Source organism: Zootoca vivipara, chromosome 14 (genome assembly GCF_965207765.1).
Source record: "Zootoca vivipara chromosome 14, rZooViv2.hap1.1, whole genome shotgun sequence".
Classification (NCBI taxonomy): Eukaryota; Metazoa; Chordata; class Lepidosauria; order Squamata; family Lacertidae; genus Zootoca; species Zootoca vivipara.
This window is the reverse complement of record NC_142597.1, coordinates 26758850-26784139: the sequence shown is the minus strand read 5'-3', so window position 1 is coordinate 26784139 and position 25290 is coordinate 26758850. Positions and strand designations below refer to the sequence as shown.

The window sequence follows — 25290 nt, the reverse complement described above, 5'->3', positions numbered from 1 at the left end:
GCAAACGTAACCCGAGGTATGACTGTAATGCTTCTTCTTCTTCTTCTTCTTCTTCTTCTTCTTCTTCTTCTTCTTCTTCTTCTTCTTCTTCTTCTTCTTCTTCTTCTTCTTCCCCGCCCATCTGGCTGGCTTACAACATATCTAAAAACATAATAAAAACATCAGTCCTTAAAAACTTCCCTAAACAGGGTTACCTTCAGATGTCTTCTCAAAATCAGATAATTGTTCATTTCCTTGGAGGGCGTTCCAAAGGGCGGGCCCCACTACCGAGAAGGCCCTCTACTTGTAAAGACACATAGAGAATTGCCTCTAAAAGGAGATTCGTGAGATTTCTGTGGTTTGTATTTCTGTGGTCAAAAACAACTCAAATTTCTACACTGAATGTTGCTTCTTAAGCCTAGCTATGACCATTGTTGCTAGTCTTCTTGAGAGCTTTTACTGTAAAGGAGGGGCACAAACGCTTGTCTCATAAGAACATGAGAAGAGCCTGCTGGATCAGGCCACTGGCCTATCTAGTCCAGCATCCTGTTCTCCCAGGGGCCAGCTGGATGCCTGTTGGAAACCTGCAAGCAGGAGCCAAGCACAAGAGCACACTCCCCTCCTGTGGTTTCTAGCATTGCTACCTCCAACCGTAGAGGCAGTGCATAATCATCATTGCAAATAGCCACCAATAGCCCCCTCCACCATGAATTTGTCTAATCCTCTTTTAAAGTCACCTAGGTTGGTGGCCTTCACTGCCTCTTGTTGAAGCAAGTTCCATAGCTTCACTATGCACTGCAGAAAGGACTTCCTTTCATCTGTCCTGAATCTTCCAACGTTCATCTTCACTGAATGTCCACAAGTTCTACTGTTATGGGAGATGAAGAAGAACTGTTCTCTGTCCACTTTTCCCAACTAACTTTTACTTAGAGTAGGCCAATGGAAATGAATGGATATAAGTTTGCCATGTCTATGGATTTCAGTGGGTCTACTCTGAGCACGACCAACACTGGACCAAACCTGAGTCCCCATCTCCTGACAGCCCCAGAATGTTCCAGGTATGGTAGCTCAACCTAACCTGGGGTGATCCAGGAATCTGAATTGACCCAACCCAATTCAATTTGAAATTCAGCCTTTGGCCAAATCCAATAGACAACCCTTCTAAAAAGACCAGCTAGGTCTCTTAGGTTGCTTGCAAACATATTGTAGGGCAGCTTCCCAAACCATTATTGGTGAGCCATACTCAACCTTCCGACAACCTGGCATCATATATGAGGTCAGAGTCAGGAAAGTTCAAGCCACAGCTACTACAAAGGAAGAATCAGAAGTGCACTTTGTGTTCCTAATTCTTCCTTTTAGAACTGTGTTGCCTTCAAATAGGAATAGTGACCCTTTGCAGTTCAAGCCACAGCTGCAAAGGAAGATGCAGCTTGAATTCACTCTGGGGCTGTAAATTAAGAGTACACTTAGGATTAAGAGTACACTTAGAAAAGGAGGCTACGTTACATCATATGTGGTGGGAATGTAAGGTTATTAAAAGCTTCTGGGAAATGATCTATAATGAGCTGAAGAAAATGTTTAAAACAACTTTTGTTAAAAAACCCAAAAGCTTTCTTATTAGGATTGATAGGAACTGAACTACCTAAAGAAAAAGAAGAAAATATTTATGTATGCTACAACAGCCGTCCGAATACTGTTAGCCCAAAGATGGAAGGAAGAAAAGACACCAACGAAAGAAGAATGGCAGATCAAGCTAATGGACTATGCAGAAATGGCAAAATTAATGGCAAAGCTCAGAGACTACAATAACGAGAAATTTACAATAAAGAGTGGGAATAATTTATTGTTTATGTGCAAAAATACTGCAAACAAGTTGATACATTGACAGGCTTTTAAATAACGCAACTAGTAGAAAATTAGATTTAAAAAGTTAAGGGAAATAATAATGGAAAAGGTTTAAGAATGGATATGCAGAAGAAATTTGTTGATATATGGAACCAGAAGAGGGTATGAAGGGAAGTCCAGAGATTTAAAGAATCTCAAAGGGAAGGTTTGTGAAAAGGTATTTGTTTTAATTTGTAAAAATGTAACTGTGAAAAACTAATAAAAATTTATTTACCAAAAAGGAAAGAAAGTACACTTAGAGCATGCTCCTGATCCTTCCTTCATAGCTGTAGATTGAAATTGCAATCAGGCGATGTCACATGACAACAGGTGGTTGACAGGTGAATGTCTCTACTCACCCATCAAAGTGTCCCTCTGCTATATGAGGTTTCCTACATGGCTCTTCTGGGCGCAGGGCTATGCATGGATGCTTGAGGGATTCAGTCTTTTTGAATTCCAATAAAAATGACCTATCTGCATCTCCTGAACTAATGTGCATATCAGAACATAATTAACGCTCACATTCTCTAAATGGTGCAGTGAAGTTTCCATCTAAAAAGAAAAAGTATTTTTAAAAGTGTGTTCTTGGATAAAGTGCCTTTAGGAATGCATATTGTGAGAGAAAGCATGTTAAGGAAGGGAAGTATTGTGTTGTATCTGTTTTTGAAACCAGACCACAAGATAATCTTTTGAAACAAGTGCCAGGAGCATTCCTTTATTTCTGATACACATAATAGGAGAGGCACATCTGTGCCACGGGTGCTCTGAACATGGTACAAAGTGCAAAATATTTATACAGTAGTTAGCACATAACAAGCACGTGAGTCACTTCAGTAAAGATACTGAAAAATTGTGAAAGTTGCAAGAATATATCAGCACGTTATTGAAATAGGTTTGCTTTTTTTAAAAAAAATCAGCTTATTTTGCAACTTGCTTGGTAGTACGTGGCAGCCTGCGGTTAAATGCATTAGAACAATTTTGCACAACTTCATTCCTGTGGTAAGAGGAGAATACGAACCAAGCAAATGTCACCCTCGCCCCTCACCCATCCTTTGTTATACAGTGGTACCTCGGTTTATGAACACAATTGGTTCTGGAAGTCTGTTCATAAACTGAAGCGTTCATAAACTGAAGCGAACTTTCCCATTGAAAGTAATGGAAAGTGGATTAATCTGTTCCAGACAGTCCGCGGAGTACTTAAACTGAAGCGTTCATAAACTGAAGCGAACTTTCCCATTGAAAGTAATGGAAAGTGGATTAATCCGTTCCAGACGGGTCCACGGAGTACTCAACCTGAAGCGTACTTAACCCGAAGCATGGGTGTAATTGGTTCCGGAAGTCTGTTCATAAACTGAAGCGTTCATAAACTGAAGCAAACTTTCCCATTGAAAGTAATGGAAAGTAAATTAATCCGTTCCAGATGGGTACGCGACGTTCGTAAACCAAAAATTTGTAAACCGAGGTGTTCATAAACCGAGGTTCCACTGTATACACACTTTAACTATTGACCAAAACAAAGTTCATTTGTCAATTATCCTGAAGTCTTGTTGATTTCTTTAACGTACCCAGCTAACTTCTTCTCAGAATAGGCCCATTGAAATTAACAAACCTAAGTTGGCCATATTTATTAATTCCAACAGGTCTCCTCAAACTTGAAGTAGCACTGGAGGCAACTAATTGTAAGAAAATATGTTCAGAAATAATGTTTTAGATGTGAATGCTCTTTTGCATGTTTTGGTTACAATGCGGAAATGGCATGGAACAGGCTCATGACTGAAAATGTGCAAAAGTGATGCGGACCAGTAATAAACCGATCCACCCATCCCTTGAGCTGCTCTGTGAATTGGATGGCAAGCATAATTACTTTGCATTCCCCAGTGTATTGCAGTGATGAAAAAAGAGAGTGTGTGAAATGAGAACATTTGCTCGTAAGAACACACACACACACACACACACACACACACACACACACACACACACACACACTGGTTAATAATTTTATCAAAACTTCTTTTGTTTCCCTTGGATTTCCCTTGGATTTCCAGGTTCGTTACACTTTAAGAGAGACCTCTAAATTTGTCTTGGAAATTTGTCTTTAAATATTGCTTAAGCAAAGCTCAGAGGCAACTTACTGGAAAATCCTACATGTATCTACTCAGAAGTAAACCCCGTTGACTACAACAGGGCTTGCACTCCACACTTCCCTGGGAAATTTCACTAGTCCTGTAAAAACAGAAAAACAAAATCTGCTTTCCTCGAAATTGTCTGAACATTTTCAACAAGTGGGGATTCATCTTTGATGATAGCTCTAGTGCACAAAGACACAAACAAGACTCTCAGTGGCCATTAGTTCTCATGATTGCTGTATTGAACCTCTTGCTTTGAAAGCAATGCATGCCACTGAAGGCCAGTCTCTGTAGATTCAGAAGGGCCTGTCGAATTTATATCCTGCTTAGGGGCATCCCAGAGACACCTGACTGGCTACTCTCAATATTGGTAAGCCAACAGCTGGGAAATATAAACCCAGAACTTGTGTTTTGGGTTGTTGTTGTTGTTTTTAAATCCTATGCATTTAATCCCTAACTACAAAGTTCTACCATTTCCCCCCCTTTTCTTCATTACTTCCTTTCTTCATTGGTTGGAGGCAATGGAGCGTCTGACCTTCATTTGAAAAACAAACAAACAAAAACCCTATACCAGGCCAACAGATTACAACAACTACATCCTGGTGACTGTTTTCAAGCAGGAAGCCAGGAAGCTGCCGAGCGTGGCTCCAACATCAGACACAAATCATTAATGCACTCCTCTCTCTTTCTCTTTGGGGACTTTATATTTGTTGTTTGCCTTAATCTGACACAGAACTCGGCTAGGCAGAAATATGCATGTTCTGTGCTGCTTTTGTGTAGGAAACATCCCAGTGGTATTCTCCAATGACAGTCTAGCACGGCAGTGTCTGAGTAGCAGTTTAATAGACTCTTGCTGCAAGATATTGCGGCGTTCTTTCATAAAGGTTGTTTGTTACCGTCAGCATAGCGTTTGGACTAGGCGTGCTGAGGTATTGACTCACAGCCACTACCTTCATGCCACTGCCACACAATTTCTTTTGCTGCAACCTCCACCCCTTATTTTATCCATCTTGACAAAGTAGCACGGAGGCTTAATTGGGCCTCCACCCCATCAGCTGATCCACAAGGAATGGCGCTGATAACATCAGTGATTTCCTGTTCTCTATGAAAAACAACCACACAGACCCCACATCTTCATTGTTTGGGGTAAGGGTCCTATACTGGTACCAGGGGTGCAAATGTTATCTCTGGGTTTGTAGGGGATACAGCTGAATGGCCCAGTAACCAGATGGGGAAGTTGTTTTGCAGGTAAGCTGGCTGAGGATGCAGTGCTCAACAACAGTCCAGGTTTAGATATGGTTGGACCCAGGACCAATATGTGACTGGTCCCAGTTCTGCACAAGTCTGGTGGAAAGCCCCACCATCTTGGTTCTGTGCAAATATTTTAGGAGGGATACATACAAAACCTGGGGGGGTCCACATTTTCGAAAAGTTTTTTTAAAGGTGGTCTGAGGGATACCCTTCTGCCTTCTATTGTTTCCTTTTTTAAAGTACTTATTGATTTGATTTATTGCATTTATATTGCTCCTTTTTCTCCAAAGAGCACAGGGTGTCATGCATGGCTCCCCACCCTCTTCTTTTAATCCCCAGAACAACCCTGTAAGGTGGGTTATGTTAAGAGACAGCCACTGGCCCTTGGTCACCCAGTGAGCTTCATGACTGAGCAGGGATTTGAACCCTTGGTCTCCCAGGTCCTAGCCCAACACCCTTATACCACAATGGTTCTCAAAACACAACTCTGGTGGGACTCAACCCCAAATGAACCTTTGCATAACTCCACCCATCATTAGTCTACAAGTCCAGTGCATTGTCCAATGACTAGGTAGAACATGGGACTTCTGGTGCCATTGCATAAATCAAAAACAAGGAGAAGAAAGTCCCCTTGGGAGTGACAGATATTGATGACATTCTGTACCTCTCAATAAGAATTGTATATTAAACATGTGGGAGGTTGTTACATACTATATCTTTTGCCTCTCTCTTTTTTTAAACATACAGTTTCCCCTAATAATGTCATTACACCATCAAGAGCTATCACTCACATTGAGACTTGCTTTGTGTTCAGCATGAATGGCACCAGGAGCTGTGTGTGCCAGATCAGGTATCTTCAGTTTTTTTTCAGATCCATTTTTTTTAACCCAAATATGCATTTTGGGACCAAATTCTTAATCTTTTGTCATCCATTTTGAGTTGTGACCCACCTTGGATCAGGCCACAATCCACTAGTGTTTCCAGACCCATCAGTTAAAGACCTTAAGGAAAGTTTAATGGCTCGGCAGAAAAGCATGCAAGCCATAGCTGCCAAGTACCCCGTTTTCTCCGGGAAAACCCCGATTTTACTTACCTTTTCCCGGTGGTCCCCGGTATCACTTCGTCTCCCGTTTTTCTCCGTTATTTTCTCCTGCCGGTGGCCATTTTTTCTTTCCGATTTGCCCTTCTATGGGCACAAAAAATGGCTGCTGCCGGCTCCGAAAGTCACATCTACACATGTCCGGAAGTGCATAGACGCGACTTCCGGTGTCGGCGGCGGCCATTTTTTGTGCCCATAGATGGGCGGAGCGACACCGGAAGTTGTGTCGATGCACTTCCTGACATGCGTACAAGCGACTTTTGAAGCTGGCGGCGGCCATTTTTGGTGCCCATAGAAGGGCAAAGCGACACCGGAAGTTACGTCGACACAACTTCCGGTGTCACACGGCTGCCGGTCCCGGATTCTGCAGTCCGGGACTTGGAAGGTAAGATGCAAGCAGAAGGTCTCAGGTTCCATCCGTGGCATATCCACACACACACACACACACACACACACCATCAGATATCAGCTGATGGGGAAAAAATACCCTTCCCTGTCTTGAGATCTTCATAGAGCAGCCACACTAGGTAGTTATGTGGGGGCGCCTGTAGTTATTTTTAAAAAAACAAACAAAAAAAACAGCAAGAGATGACAGGCCCTCAAACTGTGAGATCTACAAGGTCACTTGGGGGAGGTCGGTACTCTGGGATATTTACTAGGAGAAGAGAATGGATTATAACCACTAAAGTCTGAAATATCATGATAAAGCCCGTGCCCTGAGTTGCTTATTTGTGGTCAACATCATCAGCAGTTTGCATAATTTACTTACTTACAGTGCGATTCTAACCATGTCTACCAAATGTCAGCCCTTATGGGGTTGAATCCAACTACATTATTCTTAGAACAGACCTACTGTATGTAATTCATTGGACCTCAGTTAGTCGTGCCCATCACTTTCAATGGGTCTACTGTGCATAGGGTTAACACTGGATGCAGCTCAGAGAATTCAGTAGGGCTTCCTCACAATTAAGTGGGATTATAGGGTTGCAGACTTACTTATCTATTAAACTTATCTGTGTCAGTCTGACAACGTCTGGTGAGGAGGTGGGGCACCAGGTTGGGGAATCCTGAGTTAGGCTGATCTGTTGACTGATGTTCTGGGGACTTCACATAAAGGAGCACACCTGCTCTCAACAGCACAAACACTACTTTGAAATAAGATCATCTTCGCGGCAAAGCAAATGAGATCTGCGAAAGCACCAACCCAGCTCTGGGGAAATCTGTGCTTGTGTCACTGGAGCGGCCAGCAATAGTGCTGCCATGTTTAATCACCTCCAAGCAAGAGTAATATGGCAAGAACGGGGACCGCAAGGCAAGCAGGAGCTCCAAGCAGGGAGACTGGGACTTATATATTTATTTGCCTCCAACCCCATCCAGGAGCGGCTTCCACCTGCATTTTCCGATATGGCTTTTGAATCCTTGCTTGCACCACCTGCTTGCCTTCCAAACCTCTCTTTTTATTTTATTTTGCCCAGATACGCTGACATCTTAATAAAATATTTTGATATAGCTGAGCCGAGATTGCCGCTGAATGTTAAATAATACCGGGTTTATATTTATTATCACTTATTTATTAAGTCTTTGTTCCCCGGTGTAGAGTGGGGAAATCTTCCCATTATACCTGTTATGTCGCAGGAAAAGGCACTTTAAATAATTCATTTGATTAATTATTCAAACATTTAATTAGCATATAATAACTGTCGTGTTAAATCCGAGCTTTGCGGGCTTGAATTAAAAGGGTAACTAACGGCAGGCTTTGCCTCTGTCATTCCAGCTTCCTTCCCATGCTGGCTGGGGCTGTCACTGCTGCTTCTCTGCACCCGATACTGATTGATGCAAACCTTTTCAAGTTTTGCATCTCAGAGATAGGTGCAAATGGGAGCCCATTGATGGCCAGTTCATAATAATTAATTGATTATCACAGCTGACATTTCCAAAGAACCTTTTCAAGCAAAGATCAGGGAAGGGAAGAGAGATGGGTGTTAAGCGCTTCTGTCATGGAACCTCACCTGGAGGCCAGAACTTTGCCCCTCCCTGAAAGTGAGGCCACGCGAGTTACACAATTTCATATTTATCGATTAAAATGTTTTCTGTAATTAGAGCTGGGATTCTGAAGTCTGCAATCAGGTACAGCTAATGGAACTGAATTTTTCAGCAGGGTTTGGTAGCGTGGCATTTACCTGTCATTCCGTCACAGCCATCCATCCACACAGCTTACTGGCAGGGAGAAGGGTGAGCCAGCAGTGAAGTCAGTGCAGTGCAAACATACTGTCCAGAATTGCTGGATTGGCTCTGCCAGTGCATTTGTACCCACGCTGACCTTGCTGCCCCTCCCTTGCCCATTCCTAATATGCTAGACGGATGGTGGTGTTGGGAGTTGTCATCCCCCACCCCCACCCCTGCATCTGGGCCCATATCTTCAAAAATTACACTGCATCTGGGCCCATATCTTTAAAGTATCATTTGGCTCTAAGGATCATGGAATGTTTATCAGTATTACTACTACTACTACTACTACTAATAATAATAATACATATCTGTATGATAAACTTATCATTTCCTTCAGATTTAAATTATGACAATTATATATTGCATTTGTTTCCTTTATACTCCACCTTTTTTCTCCAAGGAGCTCAAGGTGACGTGCATGGTTCTCTCACTTCTTATTTAATCCTTACAACATCCCTGTGAGGTAGGTAGCCCAGTGCTCTAACCATTACACCAGGCACCCCCAAACTTTGGCCCTCCAGATGTTTTGGCCTACAACTCCCATGATCCCTATCTAACAGGAACAGTGGTCGGGGAATATGGGAATTGTAGTCGAAAACATCTGGAGGGCCAAAGTTTGGGGATGCCTGCATTACACCATACTGACTGACATCTCATTGTAACATCGAGCGGGAGCTCAATGGAGACAGATCCAGCCATAAACAGTCAAGATGACAGCAGTTGTCTGTCCATTCATCTGCTCATCAGTCCACCTGGGTCAGATCCATTCCATAGCTGGATCCACCCAGATGGTTTGGAATAAGATATGCAGATATTAGATCACATCACTTGGTTGTCACATGAACCAGCCTTGGCAGACTTCGCTTGAGACACCATTTCAGTTCAGATTTCTCTCACTTCTTTGCCTAGTGAATCTAATGACATCTTTATGGTTTGATGGCACCTGTTCCTTTATACCATACTCAGACAATGGCTTTATCATTTACTTGTCTTCTTCAATGACTTACTTTGGCTAACATGCCATTGGGACAACTCCATGCATGGATGAAAATTCAGCCCCATTCCCTGCCCCACCCAATGCCAAAGGCCTGTTCCATTAGCTTGTGCTCAATCCTCTGTTGTCCTCTAGTGTACAGTTAGAATATTAGCTCTTGATTCAGAATCCAGGAAAACGAACTCCCAGCAGCCCTTCCGGACGCGGTGTAATTCATTACCTACCTTGATTTCCACTTAAAATGTACTTTAACTACACTTCCAGCTACAAACCCTAAATCACCCCCGTGTTCACAAAAAGTCCATCATTTTTTATTTTATCGTGCAGCGTTGGCATGACATAATCCCTTCCTGAGCGTCTCGAAGTGCTTTACGGATCAATAAATTACTTACCTACGCACGTCAGAGGCAATGTATGCAAGGCCACTGCAGTTCCTCTGCACTCAGATGGCTCACATGAAAAGGCTGGAGTCTGCGCCAGACACAGTGGAGGGAATCCTAGAGGAGGAGGAATCTAAGGAATGAGGGGTGGACCTCAGAGCAGGACCAGCAAAGGGATTTCTCGCTCCATCATGCAGAGGCTTCCAAAGCCATGGGTGCCTTGATCATATCAGCTCAGAGCCCCCATTCATCTTCTGCAAAATAACCGTGAAAGCAACTTCACAGCTGCAGCCATTCTTGGACCAGGAGAACCAGTGTGGTGTAGTGGTTAGAATGTTGGGCTAGGACCTGGGTTTGAATCCCCACTCAGTTATGACACTCCTTGGGCCAGTCACTGCCTCTCACCCTATCCTACTTCACAGAGTTCTTATGGGGGTTAAATGAGGAGGTGGAGAACCCTTGGCCTCCTTGGAGGAAAAGGTGGGATATAGATGCAAAAATAAATAAACAGAGCAATAAAACAATAAACCATTTTTAGTTCAGCACTGGTGATTTCAGAACTGGAGTACTGCAGTACAATCTAAAGTGGGGTTTCCCTTGCGTTTGTTGCTGAAAATGCAGTTAGTGCAGAATGCTGCAGCATGATTCCTCAAAGGAGTGAAGCTCTGTCAGAACCTCCCACCCCCGCTCAGAAATCTGTACTGGTTGCTGATTTGCTACTCAGCCAATTCCAAGGTGTTGCTATTATTATATAAAGTCCTCAGCAACTTGAGACCAGTTTGCTTGATGGATCACCTTAGCCCATTTGTGACCACTTTGGTCTGCGCAACTGGCGCTCTTACAAGTGCCATATAACATGTGCTTCACAGTTGCAGGGAATCGATCCTTTTAGTGTGCTGATTAATATTGGGAGGTTCCTTTGTTGGACCATTTTCAACACTTTCTTAAAAACCAGTTGTTTCTTCAGGAAGGCCTTCCCATGTGTACAAATTGTGGTTTAGAACCTGCTGGTTCTATTTACCATACTTTTCCATGTATAAGACTATGCTTTTTTTCTTCTTTTCTTTAAAAATCATGCTAAAAAGTGGGGGCTGTCTTATACATGGGTAGTGCATAGGGTGGATGTTTGATTGGTTGCTGCCGAGGCTGTCAGAGGCTATTGTGCGTGTTACTGGTTGCTGCGTCAATGGGTGGTGTTGATTGGCTGACGCTCCGGCAGTTGGGCAGGAGATTGGCAGCTTCTGGCGGTGATGGGACAGACGGGAGGCGGATTTTACGGATGAGCGATTTTGCAATCCCCCCCCCCAAAAAAAGTTCAAGAACCCTGGGCAATCCAAGCTCAACAACTCTGAATTTTCTCAATTTTCTGAAATTTGAGTTCCCCAAAATAGGGGGCGTCTTATACCTGGGAGAGTCTTATAGATGGAAAAGTATGGTATATTTTGACATGTTTGTGATATCTACTGATTTTTAAAGCCTGTAAATTTTATCAGTATTTCCTTTTGAATATTTCATATTATTATATGCCAATCACTTTTTTAAAAAGTAAGTGGTATGTAAATCTTGTTAGATAAAATTAAATATAAAATAGCATCACCCCACCCTGTGGTTACGTAGGGTTTCTTTCTACGTATGAAATTGGGCATGGAATTCTGAGATAACAAGGGATCATTGAATCCTATAGTTCTAAGGGGCTTCAAATGTCGTCTAGTCCACTGCTGCAGCATCCCTGATAGGTGGCCATCCGGGCGCTGCTTAAAAACCTCCAGTGACAGAGAGCCCAACACTTTCCAATGCACTCTGTTCCACTGACAGCCACCTTATGCCATCAGAAAGTTATTTATAATGTGTTGTCTAAGTTCTTTCTTTCCTTGTAAGTTGAACCTGTTGCTTTGGGTCTTACTGCCTGGAGCCACAAAAAGCAAATTTGCTCCATCACTTATGTAACACCTCTTCAAATATGTGAAGATGCCTATCTGGCCACCTCTTAATCATCTGTCCTCCAGACTAAATGGGAACAGGAGGGCAGTTCTTTCCAGGCACTTCTCCATAGTGCTCAAGACTCCAGTGTCCAGACAAAAGCAGTACAGTTTTGGCACTCTCTGAGAACAGAGTGTCTTTTCCTTTTGGGTTCTTATGCTGAGTTCCCCTTTTATTTAATGTCTTTGCTGGTTTCCCATTCTTTGTTTCTGCCCAGTGCTCTTTTGATTAATTAGTTATTTGGCCAATAGTTTTGCACACTATGTTTCAATTGCTGTTTCAGATTGTTGCTTGGCAACCTTGCTTGGCTACGACTTTTTTCCGTGTATGTGCAACAACGGGTGCACAGATACCGGTATCATACAGAGAGTTTGTGTGTCTTAATTAATACACATATAAACGAAGGTAGGATGCTTTTCTTAAGAAGCATGGGTCTGATCGCATTCTGTTCCAAATCAGTTTCACTGAAATGCAATTTAGGCCACCAAAGGAGAGGAGAACAGAACAGAACAGAACAGAAGAAGGCTGCTGCATCAGGACAATGTCCCCTCTAGTCCAGCATCCTCTTCTCACAGTGGCCAACCAGATAGTCCATTGGGAAATCTGTAGGCAGGCCCAAGCACAAGAGCCCACTCCCCTCCTGTGGTTTCCAGCAACTGGTATTCAGAAGCCATGCTGCCTCCAATTGAGGAAGCAGAGCACAGCCATCTTCCATGAATTTGTCTAATCCTCTTTTAAATTTATCTAGTGGTCGTCACTGATTCCTGTGGAAGTGATGAGACATTTCCTTCCTCATTATATTTTATCCCATGGAGATACACACAAGGAATAATGATTTTTTGTTGTCAACTTCTATAGACATTGGTTTTGTTCGGAAGAGACTGGAAGTACCCTTGTGGATGGTCCAACTACATAATAAAGTCACTGGCACCTAGGGATGGAGGGATGGTGCAACTCTGGTATCTGCTGGTTTCTCAATTTTCCAGTCTTAAATTGAATTTGCCAAATTTCTGCATCAATTTGCAATGGTCTTTTTTTATTTTTATAAAATCTCATGAAATCCCACCAGCATTTTATTGCACATTTTCTGCAATATGCATATTTTTAATGTGATTTGCCTAATATCCCCAAATTTGCAAACTACTTCACCTAATATAATGCATTTTTATATTACTTTCACTAATGGGCTTATGCAACTGGACACTACTGGAGATTTGCATCACAACATTCAGAGAAATGCAAATTTTGAAGGATAGCAGTGTTTTGGTTGACACATTGTTTTAGAAAGTGTAGATTTAGTAAGTTCACACTAAAACCCATCCTTACTGCAAACACAACAGCTTCATAATTTTTTTAATTATTTTTTTTAGCACATATGCCTGGGCATGACCAGAAAATTGCATACAACCTTTAGAGAAAGTTAAAATAACAAACAATAACAATATCTGTTACATATTTTGGAAAGAATTATGGGTGAAACCTTGAGCTGAAAAAAAAAGTTTTTGCATCTCAGCTGAAATTTTGTGGGGCCTCCAGGTGGGTGATTAAATTGCTTTGAGAGCCAGATCAGGTGCACAGATTCATGGTTATCATCTTTAACCTAGTTGTACAGAGGCCCACAAAGAATGGTCCATTTGTAAGAGCTTTCAGAAACTGAGACTTGACTTGCATCTCTTTCTATTTGTCATTGCAGTACCTCCCAAAATTGTTGAGATCTCTTCGGACATCTCCATCAACGAAGGTGGCAATGTCAGTCTCACCTGCATAGCTATGGGCAGGCCGGACCCTACAATCACTTGGAGACATATCTCACCCAAAGGTAAGCTACTCTAAGAAGATGTATCTCCCTGTTATAGATGATGGGACTTCCCCATGTCAGACATATCATACTTTGGTGGTGATCTTAGATTTGGCACTGCGTGTAGTGCTCTGCGTTTGATGATGATGATGATTGAGAATGAACTGCAAAATGGCTACTGTCCATATGGATGAATGTTGCCAAGGGGACACACTTTGCAAAGGCTCTATGTGTCTGATTCAAATACGTGGAAGGAACAGCATCCATTTTCTTATTGTGGATCATGTGGTTGAATGTTGATCAATGAAAAGGGGGATTTCTGCCTATGGGAAGTTAAAATGTCAGGGATTTTAGCCTAGACTTCTCTCTGATCCACCCTCTTTCCAGACACAAGGGGGTTGTTTTGTTTGTTTGTTTGCTTGCTTGTTTTAACTTGAGGAATATAGATGCATGCATTCACTCAACTTCCAGTCTGAAGTGGTACAGTCTGAGAATGGCTGCATCATCTCCTATTGCTGCTTGTTTGAATCGGTTCTGAGTCCAGGAAGGAGAAATTAAAAACACTCTCACACATGCCTTCTTCAGTCATTATAGCTCTCATGTTGCTCTGCCTGGGTACAGGGATGTACTGAATAGCTCCACCCCTGTCATCTCCGTGTGCAGTGCGAACATCAGTAGTGAAGGAGTGGGGCCAGCACATCCCATTTTGCCGCTTGATGCAAAACAGGAAGTGTCGCCATGTCCTACCACTGCCACCATACCTGCTGCTGCTGCTGCCTCCTCCTCCTCCACTGCCTGCTCTGTGGCTGCGTGCCCTGCCAGAGAAGTCACGCTACCATTGGTGCTCATTTTTTTGGTAAGATCACATTGATTGGGGAGAAGATCTTGAATCTCACTTGACTTCAGGCAAGATCTCACCCATAATGGTCACAATCTTGCCTCTTCTCCGCTGTTAGCGGAGGTTGTGGGGCAGGAGGGCACCCTCAAGGGTGTTGCCTCAAAGGCTTCTGCTGCCTGGGGCAGTGGCTGTTTAGTAATTTAATTCACTGAAATTGTAAATGCTTATATGCATTGCTATGTGTTTTGTTCGGTAACCGAATTCTAGTAGTTCTCATGATTGGCTAACGTTGGTCACATGGGAGGCATCCAGTGAAGGAGAGAATCCATTTTATGTTAAGCAAGTAGACTGTGTTTTAGAATTCACTGTGAACACTGCTAAGTTGAATAGAAAGTTGGAGTGTTTCTTTTCTGCTTGAAAGAAAGACAGCAAAACTGCAGAAGAAGGTAAAAGTGAAAATCCCTGATAGGAGCTGCAAGGAATGGCCTAATTGAGATACAGAAGGTGCTGAGCTCTGGAAAGAGAGGAAAATACAGTTGTTTGGGAGTTAGGAAAAAAAACCTGTAAACCTATGTTTGGGTGAGCACGTGACTGCAGATAATTGTGTTTTAATTGATCTATAACTATAAGTTTCTCCAAGTAAAGCTTTTGAATGTTAAAGTCTGGACACTGGTTTAATTTCCAAAGAAGGGTGTCAGTCCTATATATGATTTAAGCTTCTTAGCTGTGTTTTCTCTATTCTGAGGGTTCCCTTGCTGTAGAAGTGTCTGTACAGACACCTGGCAGGGCTGCTTGGCATGCCCCAACTCCCATGTGCACAAACAAGGGAGGGATAAAGATCAAAGGAAGCTGTGTTGGGTCAAAGTCTGAACAACATAACCCACAAGCATGGATTTCAACACAATTGCCACCAATCTTTGCCTAAACTCCAATTTCAGAATGAATCTGGAGGTTCTTGCTTGGATGAGGCATCATTATGGATTCCAGAGGGAGCCAAATAGTGCAGCTTGGCCCTGCACCCCACCCAACCTCAATCACCCCCCACCTGCCTGCATTCCTACTTACAATTCCTAGGTGTGATGCTGCCTGCCAACTTCCTCTTCCTCATTGTTGTAAAATTCAGCAGGATGGGAACAAAATTAGAATTAGCTGGCTGTGCCTGCCGTTGCCTCTGGCGCCACCTGCTGCCAGGTTCCCTGCCTCCCACCCTATCAATTCCAGCAGACACCAGCCACTACCGAAGCCCAGAGAGTTTTGATTAGACTGTTGCAATTTTACAGGATGCTTACTACCCATCTTATTGTTGTGTCAACCCATCTAACTCCAATCAGGCCCTCTGCCTGTTTCCTGTTACCTCTGCCACCCTAATCAACAGTTCGAGGCCCCGTCTGCCACCCACGGGGTTTCGCTCCAGCTGGCCTGTGATGCTGTCAGGTGTTGCTTCTGCTGCTCACTTTTCTGCAAGGATGTTTTATTTTCTTTGCTGTCAACCAGCCAGTTCCTTTTCCCCCCAAGAGAGCTTTACCTGAGTTTGAACCAGATGTCTCCATTTTACTTAGGATTTAGCTGCTATGGAAACAGCCGAAGCATCAAGGGGAGAGGAGCAAGCTAATCAGAAATTACCTGCAGGGTTAGGTAATTTACTAGAGCAGCTTTCGCCAGATTTCATGTCCAGATTACATGCTCTGCATTAGCAGCCTGGTCACCCTCAAAGATCGGTCGACACAGGCTTCTCTTTTCCCACTCAGCCTGCTGGATCCAGAGGTGGCATCCGGAAGAACGGCAAAATGTTTCCTTCCTTTGCAATGCATTTGCCGAGCAATTCAATGTAATTGTCATCAGAGTCCTGCAAAACCTATGGTGCCCAGGAGGCAAACTGCCTCCTCCAGCAAATTCCATCTGAACCAGTAGAGATGAAACTGCAGGACCCAAATAAATTGCCCACCATCCCATCATCACAACAGTGGCCAATCCCATATTCAGGCACCACTTAGTTCCTGGGATGTGAACTGCTATAGTGCAGAAAGATTATTTTAAAGGTTGGCTTCCCAGAGATGTACCCAACTCCAGCCCTGCCCGCCACATGCCTGCCTTCTCACATGCAGGCTGTTGCAGGAACAATAAGGACCATAGCTGTCAAGTTTCCCCTTTTCTCGTGAGGAAGCCTATTCAGAGTAAGGGAATTTCCCTTTAAAAAAAGGGAGAACTTGACAGCTATGATAAGGACCTTTTATTTTTCACTGTGCAATTCCAAACCATGGCTTTGCATTTCATGCATGCTATTTTCTATGAGGGCAAACAGCACTCCCTTTGGCAAGAGTGATCTGTTCCCTGCCCCCCCCAGCAGTTTTTTTTGGGGGGAGATAGAAAGTGAGAGATAGGTAGCACCCACTGACATTTGCTCTAGCCCCACCCAACACTGAGTTCCGACCCACTCACCATGGTCATGCCAGCCTCTGACAGATTACCCTAAGATGGAATTCAGCTCTTGAAAAAAAAGTTACCCACACTTGGGCAAAAAGTAGTGCAATCTATGTCTGAATCATTGTTGAAGATGTATTACTGCATGTGTTTCAAGCCCCCTCTGCTCTGAAAAGGATGAGGCACAATGGAAGCAATATGAGAATCTTATTTAAATACATTTGATTAGGGTTAAAGCTTAATGGTTATTCCAACTAGGCACAACACTATGTTTCAGGCAGAAACCCTTTATGGAAAGAATTAAGAACATTCCTTTGAACTTCCACTTTAAGGTTGTTTCTAATTAAACTGATTGCTCTTAGGGCTTGTCCCCAGTTCCACTTCTCCCACACTTCCTAGGCACAGATCCAAGTAGCTTTGTCCTTGCCTGGCCAATTTTCCTGGGAAGACCTGCTCTTTAGCAATAAATTCGGAGCAAACATCAGTCCAGAGGAAACCCTATTACTGTTTGTTCCAATTCAGTGGTAAAGATTAGGTTACCTTGTGGGGAAGCGGTGGGGCAAGGATGAGCCCCTAGAATGGCTGTTTCTACTCAGTGGCGTGTGGCCAGTAAACTAGGGGGACTAGGCTAGTTCCCTAAATGTTTCCGGTAAATTAGATTATTAAAGTATTGAATCCTGGTGCCTCCTCCCCAAAGCCCGGGAGGCTTCTGCCCAGTTTAGAGAGGGAGGCACGATGCTCTGACAGGGTCCAAGAGCCCTCCCACCACCTTCCCAAAGTCCACACAGCTTTTAGAAGGAGGCAGGTGATCTCCAGCATCATGTTAGAAGTCTGGGTGGAATCTACACACATATTTTAAAAATGCTGTGAAAATGCTTTAAAAACAAAACAAAACACATTATGAAAAATACATTGAATTTTGCATAGCTCATTTTCACCATCTAGTGTCACATTTGTATCTTTCACTTTACAACACATTTAAAACGTTTTACTTGCAGCTGTATAGCTGAGTCTCTGGCAGCTCCTTCCCAAAGTCCAGGAAGCTTCTGCCCAGCTTAAGGAGGAAGGTGTGATGCTCACGCCTGCAGCATCCCCCCATCACTCTTGCAAGCTGGCGCCTCTGGCCCTAACCGTTCCCCTATGGAAAAAAATTCACCACATGCTACTGTTTCTCCTTGTTGTTTAGTCGTGTCCGACTCTTCGTGACCCCATGGACCATAGCACGCCAGGCACTCCTGTCTTGCACTGCCTCCTACTAAGCCATTAAAACACTTCCAGCCCCCTTTAAGGCTCTCTTCCTTCTCCCCAGAGAAATATCTGAGAAGATCTGCCTAGCAAACCCATAAACACCCAGCCAAGTCTCCATACTTAGCATCGAATGGAGAAAATGTTTAGGTGCCTTTATCTTTTCTGTTTATGAGATGAAAAGCAGATCAGGGGAGGGCTATTGGGAGTGCCAAAACATACAGGAGGGGGAGAAAAATATATGCCCACCCCCACAACATTGCCCCGCTTCTCTCTTTTCTCCACTGTAGCTGATAGGTCCATCTTTGTTGGATTGTTCTGATCTTTTTAAAAAGCCACTTAAGCTAATGGCCATGGCAGCATTCTGTTGCAATCACATTTCTAGGTTAATTTCACATTATACAAAGAAGGGCATCCTTTGTCTGTCCCGTGCCTGCTGTTGATCGCTTTCATTGAAGGGCCCCCAACCTCTCATGTTTCAAGAAGGAAATAGAGTGGGAGAAGAAACCACCAAATTCATAACAAATGCTTATGAAGAAGCCTAGGCATGGGTGGATCCCTTGGATTCTGTCTGTCTCCCTGTCCTTTGTATGCTCCTCTTGCGGCAGGATTGTTTTTTTCTGTCCAGCTCCTGGCACACGGTTGGTAGGCCCCAAATGTCAAGAAGCTAGTTTTTGACGCATTGATACCGCAGATCCAAATGCTCCAGCTGACAGAATGTGTGCCTTCAGAGCTGGCAGATGCTGTGGCATCAAATGCTACGAAGCATGGAGGGTATCGGGAAGGGCCTGTGCTGGCACCTGGCAGGGACAGGTTCAGCCCAGCAGCTGAGAGCCCGGCATGTATTTTTGGAGTCCTGCGTAGGGCTGAGAAGGTTCTAATGGCAGGTAAGAGACCCATCCGCTGTAGTGCCAGCTGAGTGGGCAGAAGGAGAGTGGCATGCCGAAGGCCAGGAACTAGAACAGTGTGTGGGAAGCAGTCACACAATTTCTCTGCACAGTGTACTGGCCCTCTTTCCTCTCTTCTTGTGTGTGCGCACACACACACAAACACACACACACACACACACACACACACACACACACACACACACGTTGTGCCAGTCCCAGTTTCAAAGCTGCTATATAATTAATTGGTTTCAGCCACAGACCTTTCAAGTCTACTAATAACGAAGGAGGTCTGAAGAGTTCGCCACACTATAGAGGCAGGGTATACAGAGTTGCTAGCCTGAACTCTGCTACTTCAGCTTCCATGGTTTCCAAGCCAAACCAACCTCGAACTGGGTGTTTGTGTGGTTGGAACGCTCCAGAGCATCTGAGCCCGAGGCAAAATTTGGGAGCTCCAGTCTGTTGCTGTGTCCGTGTTGTTGACTTATGCTTTGGATTTGCCGCTTTAGGCCTCCTTCATGCAAAGTGTGTAAACATGGTTTGCCTCATGAAATACGACAGTGGGAGGCAGAAATATTACAAGGGAGGGAGGGAGGGAGGGAGGGAGGGAGGGAGGGAGGGAGGGAGGGAGGGAGGGAGGAAGGAAGGAAGGAAGGAAGGAAGGAAGGAAGGAAGGAAGGAAGGAAGGAAGGAAGGAAGGAAGGAAGGAAGGAAGGATTTTGGCAAAATAGAGGCTTATGCATGGAATGTATTAGGATGCCTGCTGTATTTGAGTTGCCTGATTTGTGATGTGCAAAACATGGCCTATCCAAACCTTACATCCATCACTTGAGGTCCTTCTCTGTGAGCCCCTCCAAGGGAAGACAGGAGGGTGACAGCATGGCTGAGGTCCATGGCTGTGAAAAGTTCTCCCCAGTGAGGCCTGCCTGGAGCTGACCCTAACCCCCTTTTAAGCCCCAGGCATTTGTTGTGTTGTGATGGATTATTGTGACTATGCTGCTTGTGTTGTTGTGATGTGATTCTTGAGGTTGATGTTCTGCTAGCATATTGATTATTGCTATGTTTTTGTCTTTTACCTTTATTCTGATTGTAAATAGCATTGAAACTATTCTATTCTATTTTTTTAAAAAGGAATGATTCTTTCTCCTAATAATAATAATAATAATAATAATAATAATAATAATAATATCACTACTAATGTCCTGTAAAGATGTTGTTTTTGCCCTGGCTCCTCTGTACAGTGGTACCTCGGTTTAAGGACACAATTGGTTCCGGAAGTCTGTACTTAACCTGAAGTGTACTTAACCTGAAGCGAACTTTCCCATTGAAAGTAATGGAAAGTGGATTAATCCGTTCCAGACGGTCCGCGGAGTCCTTAAACTGAAGTGTACTTAACCTGAAGCAAACTTTCCCATTGAAAGTAATGGAAAGTGGATTAATCCATTCCAGATGGGTCCGCGGAGTACTTAAACTGAAAGTACTCAAACCGAAGCGTACTTAAACCGAGGTATGACTGTATTAGCAGCTAAGTTGCTCAAGTACTTTCTGAGCTGTTTGTGGACTACTTCTTCACTACCTCCTTATTACCAGACTACCAGCCCTTATGCATGGGTGTGAATGTTCAGGAAGTGAGAGAGAGTCATAGGGAGGAGACCTCACCAATTGTTGATGAAGTGCTGCGACTTAAGCCTGCTTGGAGTCCATCAGGTGTACATGTTATCAGTCACTGGACTATCTTAAAGAAAGTTTTTTTCCCCTCCTTCTTTTAGTCATATTGCATCTTCTCTGACCCTGCAATATTGACTGTAGTTACAGGAATAAGGTCACTAGAGTCTGGTTAAGGAAATCCAGATACAAGCAATCGCTTGTTTCCATGGTTACTGCTTTCCCTTTCATGGGAATCTTCTGTGTTGTCAAGGTGATGGTGTTGTTGGCAAGTGTATGTCCATTGACCTTGTGTAGGCCTCTTGGTTGAAATGTCCCCGTGAGTTGTTTGCAGCGACAGAAGGAAGAGGAAGAAATCTGGTTCAGAATTTTAATGCATGCCTACCTAAATCTGCACATTTTGCAACAATATGTGAGCTGAAATCCACATATCCTTCAAATTCCAGATTTCTCTGAATGTGGTACTGCATTTATCATTTTTGTACCTAACACTTAGAAAGAGAAAAATATCCATATAAATGCATGCAATTATGACAAGAAAATTTAAAATTCATTATATTGGGAGTCATTCTCTGCAAAAATGTGTACATTAGACTAAATCACATCCAGAATCCTTTGTGTTAAGATAAATTTGCACTAAAATGCTGGCAAATTTTCACGAGAAACTTTTTTTAAAAAAATGCAAACTATTGCAGAAATGTGGAGAACTGAACTTGAGGCTGGAAAAATGAGAAAACAAAAGAAGCCAAAATTGACAAAGTCCTCTTATCTTTCTGAGAATCAAGCAGTTAGCTGGGTGTGTTACTTTGAGGAAGCAAAAGGCTGCCCTGAATAAATAGTAGCCACCTGTTCCTTAACAGAGCCGTAAAATATCTAACAGTGCAATTGTGCACCCTCACTTTTGTATTCACTAAAAGCCACCATCTAGAATTCCCTTCCTACTTAGCCTCATCTCAGACCCAGAATTGCCTCTACAAACATAATTACAGTGGAACCTCGGTTTACGAACACCTCGGTTTATGAATTTTCGGTTTACGAATGCCGCAGACCCATCTGTAATGGATTAATTCACTTTCCATTACTTTCAATGGGAAAGTTTGCTTCAGTTTATGAACACTTCAGTTTATGAACAGACTTCCGGAACCAATTACACCCATGCTTCGGGTTAAGTACGCTTCAGTTTGAGTACTCCGCGGACCCGTCTGGAACGGATTAATCCACTTTCCATTACTTTCAATGGGAAAGTTCGCTTCAGTTTATGAACGCTTCAGTTTAAGTACTCCACGGGCCGTCTGGAACAGATTAATCCACTTTCCATTACTTTCAATGGGAAAGTTCGCTTCAGTTTATGAACGCTTCAGTTTATGAACAGACTTCTGGAACCAATTGTGTTCATAAACCGAGGTACCACTGTATAGGTGGAAGGGATCATGGTGCTAAGATTTGCCAAGTTGTTTGTGTGAGGTGCAATGTAAGAAGAACCATTTCTGGATCAGACCAAATGTCTGTCCATTATTGCACATGCATAAATATATTAGTGGTAGGTGGAAATGGAGACTCAGAATACCTCCCCCCTCCCAACCCCGGTTCCATTAGATAAACAGAGCCCAGTTTGTTGGAGTCTTTAAAGTGCAGTTTTTGGAACAGGCTGATTTTGCAGGAAACTCCATTTCCAAATGTGGAAAATCTTGAGAGTCAGCAGTTTTCCTGCTCCCTGTCACAAGAAGTACATTCAGTGATTCTGTTCTGCATGACGAGCTCCGTTGAGACAGTCATGGAAATAGACAGCGAAAGATTGGAGGGAATTGTCTGCAGATGGATCCGATTATTGATGGGCAGGATAATACAGAGAGGTTTTCATTTCATTTTTGGTTAAAGCAATAGAGAGGTACTGAATGTGAGGAGCCGCAATATACTGGAAGGGAAGAAAAAAAAAGAGGGAAGCTGCATAATTGCCTAATCTGAAGAAGAACATTCCAGTGGTATTAATAACTTGCAGTTTTATGACTCTTGTCAGGCCTGTGCCCATTTTATATATACCACATTTAAATAGAGCAGAATTTGCTTTTTTTGGGGGGGGGATTTCAAAATCTAGATGCCAGACATTAGCCATGAAAAAATGGGGTTTCACTAAACCATTCTGGTTTAGAATTTTCTCTCTCACACAAAAATACATGTGGGAGTAAATAATTCACACAAACATATTTAACCTGTGAGATCACCTAAGCCCATATATATTCATTTGACTGCTTTAATCTCAGTAACTGGCATTGTTGCAGGTGCCACATTCTGCCTTTGTAAGGAATCAACCTTTTAGTGCGGCAGCACCCAAACTTTGGAACTCCCTGCCTATTGACATTAGGCGGGCAACTTTGTGCATTTTTTATTGGTGCCTGCTAAAAACATTTTTGTTTATGCAAGCCTTTCCAGACATGCAAAATATTGGCATGTGTTTTAGTCTGCTTTTTTTTTTAGTTTATCAGTGATTTTATTTATTTTTGAAGGTTCCCAATTGTGTTTTATAAAGTGGTTTATTTATTTATTTACTGATAATGTCATTGCTTTAATCTGTAAACCGCTTTGAGGCTTGCATGTTTGTTTTGCAGTCAAGCAGTATATACATTTTACAGAATAGAAAAATAAATGTGGCTGTCAACTTTATTAGTATACCTCTCCTATCTTTGCTCCATGTTGCAAAAAAATAATAATAATGCTAGGGCCATGAAGCTCCTCCCTCCTCTTCTCGCATGGAATTCCACTGCTCTCACCCAGCCCACCACATCTGAGCAAGAACCTTCAAATTTCAATTTAGGTGAAACTTTGGGGCTGCTATACATTTGCTATCCCTCTCACATTCTTTCTTCATTGTGTGTGTCTGTTTTCTTTGCTCGGTTTCATCTCACCTAGCTTCTGTGGTGCCCTTTTAATCTAGGTGACATGGTGTTCCTGTCTCTTTGAGGAGATCTCCATAAATCATAGAATCATAGAGTTGGAAGAGACCACAAGGGCCATCCAGTCCAACCCCCTGCCAAGCAGGAAACACCATCAAAGCATTCTTGACATATGGCTGTCAAGCCTCTGCTTAAAGACCTCCAAAGAAGGAGACTCCACCACACTCCTTGGTAGCAAATTCCACTGCCGAACAGCTCTTACTGTCAGGAAGTTCTTCCTAATGTTTAGGTGGAATCTTCTTTCTTGAAGTTTGAATCCATTGTTCCGTGTCCGCTTCTCTGGAGCAGCAGAAAACAATCTTTCTCCCTCCTCCATATGACATCCTTTCATATATTTGAACATGGCTATCATATCACCCCTTAACCTTCTCTTCTCCAGGCTAAACATACCCAGCTCCCTAAGCTGTTCCTCATAAGGCATCGTTTCCAGGCCTTTGACCATTTTGGTTGCCCTCTTCTGGACACGTTCCAGCTTGTCAGTATCCTTCTTGAACTGTGGTGCCCAGAACTGGACACAGTACTCCAGGTGAGGTCTGACCAGAGCAGAATACAGTGGTACTATTACTTCCCTAGATCTAGATGCTATACTCCTATTGATGCAGCCCATTCTGTGGTGTCTGTGGCCCATATGCCAAGATGTCCCATTGCATTCTGGGTGGGCAGGATGGGCCATGGCCCCATGGAAGCCAGCCAATGACAGAAAGACTTGGCTCCATTGCTCGGCAGATGAGAACTTCACCTTCCTTTGAAGAGCCATTCCACCATCTTGGAATCCAGCTAAATTAACTGAAGCATTTCAATGGGCTCAAATCCTGTCGGCAGCTGAACTGTCTCCTTGTTTACTGTTGAAATAATTACTGCTTTGCCATAATATTAGCTCTGAGCCGTGACTCCATTACCATTATCACTGGGATATTACCCATTTATTATCTCCCAGCAACCCTGGAAGATGAACACTAGACTTCAGAGACCAATTGTTTTACAGCAGACGGGATCTTGGCATGCATTGTTTAATGAGGTAAACTATATTATAGCCAGCATTAATTTGACTGCAGTGCACTCCACTAAATCATGCTTTAACCTGTAAATCTGCCATGGTTTCTGATGTGCACTTAATCAGGGTGGGCAAGCAAGAACCCTTTGTGGTGGCGGTGGGGGAATGGAAAGGTCATTCCGAGCCTAGGTCTTCTGTCTCCATGGCAGCAGCTGTGGCGAGAGGCTCACAGACAATGTCAAGGGGATTCTTTGCACCGAGCTCCACACTCCGTGCTACCCACGAGCATTCCTTCTCAAGAACTTTGAGCTTATTGCATTGCAATTGAACAGAAAGTCAGTTTAGGAAAATGTAGAAGGAATGAGGCAGGGCTAAAGGGAGCAAGATGCAAAGTGAAACCCCATATCAAGCCTGTTTAAAATATTCCTTTTTTTATTTTTTAAAAAAATGCTTTTTATTGCAAAGGAAAACGTTCCACACAAATGTTTAAAAGATGCAGAAATGAACAACCGCTTGCTGTTTGATGTCCCAACTTAACAAAGAAAATGATGCAGAGCAGATAAATGGTT

At 43.2% G+C, this 25290-nt stretch overlaps 1 protein-coding gene across 6 annotated transcripts in view; it reads left to right on the top strand.

Moving 5' to 3' along the window:
* NTM (neurotrimin) overlaps positions 1-25290 on the top strand; it is an 831268-nt gene that overhangs the window by 711733 nt on the left and 94245 nt on the right. For all 6 annotated transcript variants that reach the window (XM_088658212.1, XM_088658211.1, XM_088658210.1 and 3 more), the window contains one exon: positions 13616-13741. In XM_088658212.1, the coding sequence (XP_088514338.1) occupies positions 13616-13741 (126 nt within the window). The remainder of the gene's footprint in view (positions 1-13615; positions 13742-25290) is intronic.